This window comes from Macrosteles quadrilineatus, unplaced genomic scaffold (assembly GCF_028750875.1).
Source record: "Macrosteles quadrilineatus isolate MER2022 unplaced genomic scaffold, UCM_ALF_1.0 Scaffold_4__1_contigs__length_99947679, whole genome shotgun sequence".
NCBI classification, from domain to species: Eukaryota; Metazoa; Arthropoda; class Insecta; order Hemiptera; family Cicadellidae; genus Macrosteles; species Macrosteles quadrilineatus.
Window position 1 is genome coordinate 72,804,045 of NW_026542597.1, and position 13,994 is coordinate 72,818,038.

The 13,994-nt window shown below is 32.1% G+C and overlaps 1 protein-coding gene across 4 annotated transcripts in view; it reads right to left on the minus strand.

Moving 5' to 3' along the window:
- LOC128992107 (cyclic nucleotide-gated cation channel alpha-3-like) overlaps positions 1-13,994 on the minus strand; it is a 233,054-nt gene that overhangs the window by 24,176 nt on the left and 194,884 nt on the right. For 3 of the 4 annotated variants that reach the window (XM_054415521.1, XM_054415520.1, XM_054415519.1), the window contains exon 5: positions 10,639-10,653. The exons of the other annotated variant lie outside the window; for it this stretch is intronic. In XM_054415521.1, the coding sequence (XP_054271496.1) occupies positions 10,639-10,653 (15 nt within the window). The remainder of the gene's footprint in view (positions 1-10,638; positions 10,654-13,994) is intronic. 4 annotated transcript variants of the gene reach the window in all.

The window sequence follows — 13,994 nt, forward strand, 5'->3', positions numbered from 1 at the left end:
TTGTGTCTCAATAAATTGTATTGTTTTCAAAAAAGTGTGTTTTATGCAAGGTTTACTTTAATCCTTGTTTTAATAGATTATGTTAACCTTAATCTTTTGGTTGAGAAAATTATATATTTCCATAAAAAAATATATAGTTCCGTGTCTGTAAGATTAGAAAAAAAGAAATTAGAATTGCCATAGTATAATATATTGTGTTGCTTAGTCTATGATGATACGTATTATAGTATAAAATAGTATACGCAATAGAAAATGCATTATTGTGAAGAGTCGGTGTACCGACTGAGGTCGGTAGCGTGACGTACACAGACTAAAGACCTCTCTCTGTTTGGTTAGGTCTTTATTCTATAGTATCACAAATCCAAGTTCTGGTTGTCCTGGGTTCCCGTCAAAGTGCCCATGACAACATATTATCAGTACAGTCAATTGACTAAATACCATAATTTATGTTATACAGTCAATGGTACAGTCCACTCATTTACTTTACCGGGTCACTCCTCGCTTTGCTGAATGCTTTCCATGCACAGGCCCGAGGCCTATGTGGTCAAAAACAAACTAAAAGCGACTGCCAACCTCTAAGAAAATATGTATGCGTTTGTGTGAATTTATGTTAAAATATTATACTCTACAAACATACAACACTAAATTACACGCTTATGCCCTAAATTATTTACTGCTAATGGACAAACCACTGATATAAAGGTTTTTTAGTTGTAGTTAAAAAGTGTTAATCCTAGCCAAACACGCCGATAGCAACGGATTATTACGTATCGAGCCCAAACAGATGATCAGACTGTGTTATGCATTCCGAACGCGAGCTCCGGTTGGAGTCTCCAAATTACATTTCAATTGTCCAATATAAACCAGACTCTGCTTTTGGTCCTGTGGCGCGGATTCTGTTCCACAAGCAAATGTATTCCAATTGCATATATCGTGTATAACCTGGGCTAAATGTAATATACATTATTGTTTTATCGTTCACGGCAAGTTATTATGTAAGTATAAGCAATTTTATATAACGATTTACTAAGTGAGATCTATTGGAAAGTTTGGTACGTATAGTAGTAGTTAACTCTTAATAGATATTTTATAGTTACTAGTAGCTATTTAATAGTTACTCTAAGTAACTATTAAGTAGTTACTTAATAGTTACAATTCCAGGTCTGTGTCCAACAGAGTAGAGGGGGTTTTTAGTGAGTAGTCTGTGATAAACTCAGGAGTCTCACACTACAGGCTGGCTACCTGTGTGCGTAAAAGCATTTTCCCTCCTCACCCTAAAAAAAAAATTAATAGTTACTAGTCTTGTGGTAGATATGTGGATATTGTTTGCACGTCTTTAGCGGAACGCATTTAGTCTTTTTGTACATAACCAATTATTTACTAGTTGGTCTATTTAAATAATAAGAAGTTTTTAGCACCTAGTGCTATACTTTAAGATAGCTTCCATTGTTTTCACATACATAAATATTGTTTTATAAGCCATTGTTTTATAAACCAATAGTGCAACAGTTACTAAAATGTGTTACTAAGATGTATGAGTATGTAAAGGGTAAAGACTTGCAAATCAAACTAAAATATTGGTTAGAATCTGAAATCCAATGAGTGTCAGTTACTGTGCGAGGCTGTAATTAAAATCCAATAATTTTAAAATAGAGTTTAATTATTCCAATATCAACATTTAAGACGAATATTTAACGATTGGTACATTGAATGGAATTGAGGATGAGTCATGCATTTTTAATTCACATTAGGTTATTTTTGATAGATTTAAAATTTAACAAGGCTTATATTTCAATATGTTGATCGATTCATTCTTCAAGATTGTGAGAGAGCTATACATAGGACGTATATATCACGCAGGATAACATGGCCTTAGGTGAATTACGGGACATATCAGGTCCCAGGGGGGTTATGTAGGGGGGAGGGGGGTCCTAAGTGGATTGCCCCCTTCCCTACACACCTCGGTACCGTTGGGGCCACACAGAGAAATGTTTGCTTTGTGTTTCCACACTTAACTCTTACTCCTTCCTTAGAATATATATTTTATAAGTTTGAACTGAACGTGTATTTTCAAATCTCAATTTCATTACTTAATATCAAGTTTAATTGTACCACTCTATTGTAAGTTACTCGTTAGCTTAGTACTAATTAATCTGTTATAAATTCTCTGGTCACAATTAAAAGTAAGATGATTTCAAATGGTGTTAATTTACTTACTTAAGTTACCTAATTTACCTTTATTAACATAAGCCAATAAATTGACTTAATTATGTTAATAAAGAAAGTTTAAATTAATTAATTAATTTACCAAATATAAGATAGGTTATTTTACATACTAACCTTTTTAGCGTAGTTAAAGATTTTACATATTATTTTACTTTCCATTTGCAAAATAACTTTGATTTATTAAGGGCTGGAACAGTAAAAAACTATACTGTACAACTTAAGTTCGTAGCACAGTTTATATAAGTTTCTAATTTTATATAATAACTATAAATTAATTTATATGAATTGTGAGGCCAAATTGCATCACATAAACAATAACTCAGCCCACGCACTTAAGTTTACAAAAATCGGAAAAACAAGTACTCTTGTTAAAAATACTCTACCTGATTGGATTTTAATTTTATTTTCATCATAAAAACTGTTACATTTATTCCAACAGAGTACATGTTGAAGTTAACCCTTGGGGGGAACGATTCCGTTTCAAGTGGTTTACACTAAACACCCCACGGCAACTGTTGTTTTTCGATTGCAAACATGTATTTTCTTACCGATCTGGGGTGGATTGTCAATGTTATTTCACTCATGTACACAGGCCGTGAAATTAATCAAAACATAAGCTGTAATAACAAGAGATTTCCCGGTAAAGTTTTTTGTACCGCAACGAAACCTTGGAATTAGGTTTGAATTTGAGCTTTCTTTAGCTAGAGATATAAAAATTCTTATTTGCTTAGACATTCATTTATAAAAGAAATTCTTGTAATTTTTTACCCCTACAGTTTGCATAGTGATAGCAACTTTCGGAAGGTCAGTGAATGCTTTAATAAAAGTTTGTTAAGGTGTTGAAATAAAATAAACACTAATACACTCATGTTTAGTAACAAAATACACCACAACCAAGAAAAAAAGTTATTTTTTTATAAAATAGGAATACATGAACATATAGATGGCGGATACTTAAATTATCTATAATAATAATATGGCAAATCCTCAAAAACGGAATTGAATGTTCAGAGTATAGGCAATAGGCACATAATGAATTAGTATAGTGATTATTCTCGTTATTAGATTAAATTGTTGGGACCAACAGAAAAACGCAATATACAAATTAAACTTTAACATTGAAACAGTTGGAACAACATTATATTCCCAAGCTACCTCAATATATTTTAGGGTCCAATTTTCAAGCAAATACGTCGTGTAATAAGTTACATGAAAACTGCTTTGACGTCATGGATAATGGCGTCAAGACCAACGACGCAAACAACCCAATCAGCTCAGCGACGCGCACTGACTAGATTACATCATCATACAGATAATGACGTCATGACCAACGATACAAACTATACAATCAGCTCAGCAACGTACACTGACTAGATTACATCATCATACAGCTAATGACGTCATGACCAACGATACAAACTATACAATCAGCTCAGTGACGTGCACTGACTAGATTACATCATCATACAGCTAATGACGTCATGACCAACGATACAAACTATACAATCAGCTCAGCGACGTGCACTGACTAGATTACATCATCATACAGATAATGACGTCATGACCAATGATACAAACTATACAATCAGCTCAGCGACGTGCACTGACTAGATTACATCATCATACAGATAATGACGTCATGACTAACGACAGTAACTATACAATCAGCTCAGCGAAGCGCGCCGACTAGACTACATCATCATACAGATAATGAGGTCATGACTAACGACACAAACTATACAATCAGCTCAGCAACGTGCACTGACTAGATTACATCATCGTACAGATAATGACGTCATGATCAACTATACAAACTATACAATCAGCCCAGCGACTCGCACTGCCTAGATTACATCATCATACAAATAATGACGTCATGACTAACGACACAAACTATACAATCAGCCCAGCGACTCGCACTGCCTAGATTACATCATCATACAGGTAATGACGTCATGACTAACGACAGTAACTATACAATCAGCACAGCGACGTGCACTGACTAGATTATATCATCATACAGATAATGACGTCATGACTAACGACACAAACTATACAATCAGCTCAGTGACGTGCACTGACTAGATTACATCATCATACAGGTAATGAAGTCATGACTAACGACAGTAACTATACAATCAGCTCAGCGACGTGCACTGACTAGATTACATCATCATACAGATAATGATATCATGACTAACGACACAAACTATACAATCAGCTCAGCGACGTGCACTGACTAGATTACATCATCATACAGATAATGACGTCATGACTAACGACACAAACTATACAATCAGCTCAGCGACGTGCACTGACTAGATTACATCATCATACAGATAATGACGTCATGACTAACGACACAAACTATACAATCAGCTCAGCGACGTGCACTGACTAGATTACATCATCATACAGATAATGACGTCATGACTAACGACACAAACTATACAATCAGCTCAGCGACGTGCACTAAATAGATTATATTATCATAGAGATAATAACGTCATGACTAACAACACAAACTATACAATCAGCTCAGCGACGCGCACTGACTAGATTGCATCATCATACAGATAATGACGTCATGACTAACGACACAAACTATACAATCAGCTCAGCTACGTGCACTGACTAGATTACATCATCATACAGATAATGACGTCATGACTAACGACAAAAACTATACAATCAGCACAGCGACGTGCACTGACTAGATTACATCATCATACAGATAATGACGTCATGACTAACGACACAAACTATACAATCAGCTCAGCGACGCGCACTGACTAGATTACATCATCATACAGATAATGACGTTATGACTAACGACACAAACTATACAATCAGCTCAGTGACGCGCACTGACTAGATTACATCATCATACAGATAATAACGTCATGACTAATGACACAAACTATACAATCAGCCCAGCAAGGCGCTCTGACTAGATTACACCATCATACAGATAATGACGTCATAGCCAACGACGCAAACAACGCTATCAGCTCAGCGACGCGCACTGACTAGATTACATCATCATACAGATAATGACGTCATGACTAACGACACAAACTATACAATCAGCCCAGCGACGTGCACTGACTAGATTACATCATCATGCAGATAGTGACGTCTTGTAACGACACTAACTATTCAATCAGTCCAGCGACGTGCACTGACTATATTACATCATCATAAAGCTAATGACGTCTTGTAACGACACTAACTATTCAATCAGTCCAGCGACGTGCACTGACTAGATTACATCATCATGCAGATAATGACGTCATGTAACGACACAAACTATACAATCAGCTCAGCGACGTGCACTGACTAGATTACATCATCATGCAGATAATGACGTCATGTAACGACACTAACTATTCAATCAGCTCAGTGACGTGCACTGACTAGATTACATCATCGTACAGATAATGACGTCATGACTGACGACACAAACTATTCAATCAGCTCAGCGACGCGCACTGACTAGATTACATCATCGTACAGATAATGACGTCATGACTGACGACACAAACTACACAATCAGCTCAGCGACGTGCACTGACTAGACTACATCATCATACACAATGACGTCATGACTATTGACACAAACTGTATAACCAGAACAGTGTGTCTTATCTTTGATTTTTAAAATGCAATTTTAATCTCTGATTAATGATACAAGCTTTACTATCAGTTCAGATCCATATAGTGGACTCGGACTATGTTATAAAGGAGGCTGATGACGTAACAGTGTTCAACTTTGTTAACAGCTTATTTACGCAGTGTAGCGTATTGAATAGATTATAACGTCATGCTGGGTAAACCCTCCCACACGTGAATTTGGCTTAGTACGAAACTATTCAAATTTTTGAATAAATATGAAAACGCAGACTATTATTTATTAAAAGAAAACAATTATTTCATCTTTAAATAATGGTAAAATTTTATTTGGGCATTTGTCTTGTACATACTAAAATGTAACCTACCAGAATACATTCAAAAAATTAATGTAAAATCAGATACATTTGAAAGTAAATCCTCGTTGAGAAATTTTAGGGACATAATTGGGTAGTTTCTCATTCTCTTAATAGATATTTGTTTTGGTTCAACTAATATCGTTTTTCAAAATAATATTATTTGGTTTTACGAGCATACGTCTTCATTCACATTACATTATTTTCACTTTTGTTTCAGTCGTGTTGATGTTAACATAAAATACATAATTTTTATAAGACTGCAAAAATGGTTTTTATACTTGTACTTTAACATCAAACGATATTTATAACATAACCAAAGCATCACTTTAAATAAAACAACCGGATATACATGATACATGTTATGCCATTTAATCACAACTATGATTATGCACAATAATCTATTATGTAGTCTATGTGTCTGAACTAAGAGTTCACCCCTTAATTTTATTATAATTGTCTTTTATGTTGAAGCGATAACACATTTTAAGGTATACAAAACTCACAACCTTTATAAGGAAAATATGAAAAACCGCTAGTGCATTCCATATTTTCATCTACGGTTCAATATCAATGCAAGTCAAGTTATGCAGTATATCTAAAAATAGTGTTTAATAAAAACAATTATAACGCAGACCCATCAAAAGTAATGGATTCTCTTAAAAATGCAGTAACGATTTTGTGTCGTGAGGTGAGCGCTTCGAAAATAAATGAATGGAATTAATACAGAAACTCCGTGCAGGCCCAATAACTCAAATTGTAATTGGTGTCACATAAGTATCGGTTTTCGATTGATCAGCAGCAACGTGGTGGGGGGGAGAGGGGGGTGTTGAAATGATTGTGAGAGGATTTGGTTGGTAGATGGTTATTCTGAAACTTTTACCACTGTTTGCACAGTTTATATCCATTATCCACCCATGATGATGCTGATGGTGAAACTTATAAACCTGATATTTATTGCAAATTAGAACGTTAGAAATTACCAAATGTTATTTTACAAATATGGTTATCTCCTGGTGGATTTAGAGCTTTTAAGAGTACACCGATGAAGGAATATGACAAATGAAACATGAATTACGAATATGGAATACTATTATGAGTGTAAAATGTTATGGCAGATATTATTATTATCTGACCTAAACTTACCAATTGCTATGTAGTTAAAAAGAACATAAGTTGTTACTGTAGTCATGTAGAACTAATACCTTAATGCATAATGAAAATGTTTTAGTAAAGTGGCATTAAATGGAAAAAGTAAATTTAAAATTATACTTAAAGATATTGGTGTTCTATAATTATTGTCCCATATACAGTACAGTACAGTGCAGTGCAGTACAGTACAGTGTATAGAAATCACTTATAAAAAAACTGAGAAATTTAACCATTTTTCAAAGTCAAACAACTTAATTTATGTTTTTCACAAAATATACCACCTCATATACAGGGTGTCACACGAAGGGGTTTAAACGTTTGATGTAATATTACTTGCTCATTTATGCTCCGAACATTTTAAAATTTTACACAATTTATAAAGTCGGTTTTAAATACATTCTGGGAAAGTTTCAGCTCCCTACTAATGGTGGCATAATGATTAATTATACTTAAAACTCATTAAAAATAGTGTTTTTGGTTTTGTAAAATATTTGTATTATCACATCCTAGGAAAATAAGTCTGTTTTATCAGGAAATTAGAACATAACCTAATGAACAACCTAAAAGTAAAGTAACTAATTATTCAAACTGTGAGCAAATTCATCACTAGTTAATAAATAATAATAATTAAATGTAATTAGTTAATAAAAAGTAAACAATATGCCACCATTTTGTTTCTACAAGGGTTAGGGAACTGAAATTTTCCCAGAATATCTTTAAAACCTACTTTATAAATTGTGTAAAGTTTCAAAAATGTCGGTCTATAAAAAATGGGCAAGAAATGTAAAATCAAACGTTTAAACATATTCGCGGGACACACTGTATATAATATTGGGTTAACAAAAATATTTCTCTAAGGATATCTGTTTCGTTTTTGATACAAGTACAAAACAGTTAAGTTCGATAAAAAAATAACTTAAACATGTAAACATCTAACATTTAAATAAATAAACATGAACATTAGTAATTATCAAAACTGTCACTACAAATTTTTACATGATTGGTCCGATTATATAATGGTAAAAGTATTACATAATTATTATTGTTATTTTATAAACACCTAGTTCTGTTTATTTGCAAGTTCGTCCGACTAGTGCTGCTATCTACTGGCGCAGTTGTTAACCACGACGTTATCCTGACTAAACGCAGTACATTGATACTTGAAACCGTGTGAAACTCTGCATAATCAATAATGTTACACACAAACTGAGTGCTGCAACAGCAATCTTTTGACCAAAATAATATAAAATTTACGTTATGCGAAAAGGCTAGATAATCATAATGTAAACTTTAAAATTAAGAAAGTACCAAATCAATCGTAACACAAAGATTGTAGCTATTGGTTTTCTTCTAATAAATAATCCTTTAACATAAGTTTGGCTTTGAAATGTGCTAAGACACGTTAGAAGAAAAATTATCGTGTTACTAATGTTATGTACCTATTCGTAGTAAATGAAGAATGTGAAAGAGGAGAAAATACAGTTTTCGTGTATTAGTGCTTAATTAGTGCTTAAGTGACCTTATAGACTACAAAGTATGCAAATAATCTTTGATTGTGAAAGTGAAAAAGTGAAATGAAAAAAAAAAATGACTACAAGGCCTTACTCGTCGAGTAAGGTGTTTGTAAAACTAAACAATGTAAAATATTTTACCGAACTAAAAATTTAAGTTACATTATAAGTAAATGAGTGAAACAAATCTCATGCTTTGTAATTTCTGAAATTCAGGCAAAAAAGCAGACCGTTATAACTGCTCAACGTAAAATTTTGCTAGTTTGAAATCAAATGATGGAACACTACTTATGCTAAATGAAGCAGAATAATCTTTTCTAAAAACATGAACTAAAACTAAACAAATAACTACTAAGCTTCGTGGAATAACAGAAAAAGCAGCTACACTACAGGGTGATATGGGTGGATTATGCAGATGAAGAAACTGAATGCAAACAGGTAACTTATTTTACTGCGAAGATTTCTTTACATAGAGTATAGTTATTTACATACTTTTATTTAATCAATCACTTATAAAATAAGTTAACTTATCACTAAATTATTAATACTCAAAGGTTTTTCTGTTTACAATGCAGTAGTGCGTTTATGTTTACAGTATTAGAATTTGTAGTTTACGTCATAACATATATAATTTGTGTTTCACACTTTCTATTATGTATGATTCAGCCGTTAATAAGGAGGCATTTACAAGTATTTAGGTAGTCATTTTATTGCGAATGAATACAGTTTGTGTCTTCATTTTAGTGGATGTTCTGGAATTCACAACACATTTAGAAGAACTCCTTATTGATTTTTTTAGGATATTCTTGATCTCTCGAACAGTCTATAATTTTACTGAATCAATCCACAGCTCAGAAAAGTATATTTACTTTATTGAATAGAAAGTAATGTGTTTACCCAGTTACCTTGATTTAAAAGTAATCACATTTTTCTAATGTAAATCTATTTGAATCAGAAGCTTCATTTAAAACAAAAGTACTCATATTGAACAAAATCATTTTTTTACAAAGCTATAATTATTTACTTAAGTAAAAGTACCGTAAATTTTGTATGAATTTATAATTCAATCAATCAGTTCATTTATAATGATAATGTAGATTATAGTGATGTTGAAGATTTGCTTTACTCAGCTTAACTCAGCGTTACTAAATTAGTCGTCAGTTATGAAATTGTATTGATAATTTCTTTTTTACTTTATTAGGTTTTGAACTATATACCGTATACAATCCAATTTGGTCATGACTAAGACATCATTCAAACAAATAACTGCAAAACTGTAATTATGTAATATGAAATTTATCTTCTTATTCAGTTCTTGAACAACTAGGCTATTAATAAATATCTTACTCTTTCAAATGTTAGAAATAGTTAGTGGTTATTTTTTATCCTAAGTATGTTCATTTTTTTCAACCAAGAATGCAGTATTAAAGTTTATATTTTATAATTAGATAATAATAAGGGAAGTTTCATTGCTTACAACAGTCATAATTGATTATACACTTAGTCTTAGTTATTAACACATAACATTAAATAAAACTTCTTTTACAGCTTATTAATAACTTTTTTATATTTATTCATTATTTTAACTGTAATAGTTTTAATGTTGTCAATTTATTCTTACCAACAACGACCCAATCAGGAAAACCTACGAAGCCGGGCTAGAGGAGGAAAAGATCAAACATAGACAGTCATCGGAACACATCTAAAATAGGAAGCAGAAGAAAGTAGGGGATTGGGGAGACTGGGGAATAAAAACTACTCACTTAAGTTGGAGCCATCTGGAAAAGAAAGTTTGGTCAGATAACAAATTCGAAGGTAAACTTATCCTACGTTTGTCTAAATCTAGGGGTGATCTTCGATCTGGTCGAATTGTTGAGAAAAAAGTCTTTCCTAAAATGTTTTCCACTACTGTGTGACTTTGTGATGCATTTGATTACTTTTATTTTGTTAACTCTTTCAATGTTAAGGTGTGACGGTAAGACACTATAGGAAATCTAACTTATACAACTTAAACGACGTATCTTAGGTTCAAAGGTAATTTCGGCTAATTCATTACAGGATAATGCTAAAGCACTGCAATTTTTTTTAATTTTAGTAGGAGCAAAGATAGAATAACTTTGACTAAAGCAATCTTTTGGTAACACCGGAATTTCTTTGTTTATTCAGAAAAAAAGGTTAAATTAATTTGTGAATCGTCAAGTAATGTAAACGTGCAGTCTAACTTTCATGGTAGGTACCGAAGATCAGGATGTCTTTATTTTCAAGTCCACGGAAATGTCATGGGCAGTTAATCATTCAACAGTCTTAGGTGTAAAGATTCTTTTTACACAAAACACACACACAATACAAAATTTCACTGGCTACACGCACATGACGTCCTAACATTTTATAATCACCACACAGTTTTATAATGTTTTTTTACATGTGTTTGTTCCATATGAGGAGTGTCTGAGTATTAAGTTTTCGCAATGTCCGTGATAAAGATGATAGAATAATATGATAATGTAAGTGAACTTGAAAACGAAGCCATCCTGAGCCTTTTGATAAGAATGAGAACCTCTTAGTGATGCACGAGAAAATTCCACTCTTTTATTGGATACATAATTTTAAAAAGAATTCGTAAATAAATCAACTGCAATTTGTGTTTGATTAATTAAAAGTGTCTATCAATACACAAATTAGGTCAGACAACATGGTTACTGTCTGAGGTCGAAACTAGTTGCTGCATTATTACACAGATAGATTGCACAAACAAGTTATTTTGATTCCAATCCCAACCTTTCACGCGTTTCAGTCGTTGTCCATCGTTGTCGTGGAAATGAAAAAATTGAAATGAGGTGAAATAGGAAATTATTAATTGTCAATCAATTAACAGTTTACAAGTCATGAAATTAAAATTGAAAGGGCTTAACACTATTATAGCATTTAAAGTAGGTATAGCTCCTATCAATAATGGTATTTTGGAGCATCTGTCGGTTGGCATACATTAAAAATATTTACAACCTCTTTTTTCGGTTTTACAACGAAATGAAGTTAGATTTTAGTAATTTACAATAAACACCAAAAGAGAAGTACTTTTGACTGACTGACGTCGTTTTCGTACGTTTTGTGATAAGTCAACCTTATTGTTTCGCCATTTTAGGTTCATGAGCCAACTTTCCGAGTAATTCATTTTACAAGGTGTTACTAGGTGCTACCATCTGTAAATACCATATCTGAATCCGGCCCCTAAAGCAGCCTAAACAACAACAAAAATTGTTGATATTCCTCTGACAACATAGGTGTAGTCAACCAAATCTTAAACACTTTAACTTTTCGTAGAAAAATAAATATTTTGACAGAACTTTGGGGAACTGTTCTTTGGATTAGGTTATATAAACTTGGCTTAGGAGAAAACATTTTTAGAGATGTATGTTAAACATTTGTTTCCTTAATGTGCAAGAAGTGTTATTGAATGTTGGTTATCTAGGCTTTACATCAAACATTTTTAAAACTTTATATCACTACTATTAAAAGTCTTGATTTTAAAAGATTTACATAGTTCAATGTTTCAAGAAAGTGGGAAACCCTTGCCGTATACTCTTGTAAGAGGTTTCTGTTTTGAATAATTAAAAATAATTTACTTTTATATAAGATGGTACAGGATCCGTGGATTTGAATAAAACAGCTATGTTAAAAATAAGTAGAATACCAAACATAGTTTTAGAGGTGTTAGTCAGGGGTATTTATCTAAAGCCTATAAATAAATAAACTAGACTCGTGATGGAAATTCAATTAAGAATCATCCGTAGTAAGTATTTTTGAAAGTAAATGTACAATAAAATGTCCTAACCGATAAAATAAACAAAGTTTGTTTATCTGTCAATATTCTTTCATTTGATGTTGATTGCCAAAAACAATCGATTGTTCTGCCAAATTTTCGCCGTATCTTAAAAGCCCTTCAAAAGTGAGGATGTCAAAATGTCGAAAGCTTAAAAATCACTGACAGTTTCATTGAAGTGTCAATCTTCAAGAGTGAATCGACATTTTAAAAGTAGCAGAAGTGATGGGTTCAAAAGTTTATTCGCAATTAGTTTGGATGTATTCAGTTTCTAACCGTCAGATTATATACTATAATATTATATAAGATTATATAATACTAACATTTACAATTAATTGACACAATGGATGCGATATAATGTAAACTTGTTAAATTTATGATACTTAATTAAATTGTTTTTTGATCTTATTTGTTTAAGTTTTCTATTATGACCAAATATAAGGCTTTAAATGTAAGTTTGTACCTATTTTACCATTAATAAAGGGAATATTACTATACCTAAATTGTTGTCTTAAACCCCTTACACCACATTGAATAAAATTAGTTATTGATTTAGTGGTAAAAATGTACTATCGTTTTCAAAACTAAATTACATTTTTTTAAGACTTAAAATGTATTTTATTATGTTGATAAAGTTTAAAATATGTTACTATGCACTTAATAGGTACTTATTTTCAGAGAATAAGTCTTCATTAACTAAGAACAATCGAAAAAGCAAGTTTCAGCACAATTATGTCAATACTTATGTACGTATTGAAAAAACCCATAGTGTATTTTCCCATCGATAGTTTTCCTATGTATTTACTGTTAAAGCAAATAATAACGTACTTTAAATACGAAAGCTTCAACTTTGTATTTAAAAAAAATATTTATTTGAGTCCTGTATTGCCAATTCTTTATTTAAGTGTACTAAAGTAGTATTGTGCTCAAATGTGCATACAAAATAAAACTAACAAAGTTTTGTGAAAGAAGAATAAGTACTTAAATTTAAAATGCATTCTTTATCTGCTAAGAGTAGGTCTAACAATAAGATAACATACATGAGATGTCAAATATAAATTTATTATTCTATTAATGACCAGACAGGTTTAAAACAAAAAAACAACTAAATGTGTAGGAGCTAGATTAATTAGTTAATTAACTAGGTAATTGAATGGCTACAGTTTAGATAGCCACTTCGACCACTGGACAGATGTTATTGTTGGCCACATCAATCACACACTTGTCATTGTAGTAATTTGAAATATTGAAACTCGTGTCAATTGTTTATGCAACCATTTGCCTATATGATTAATTAAA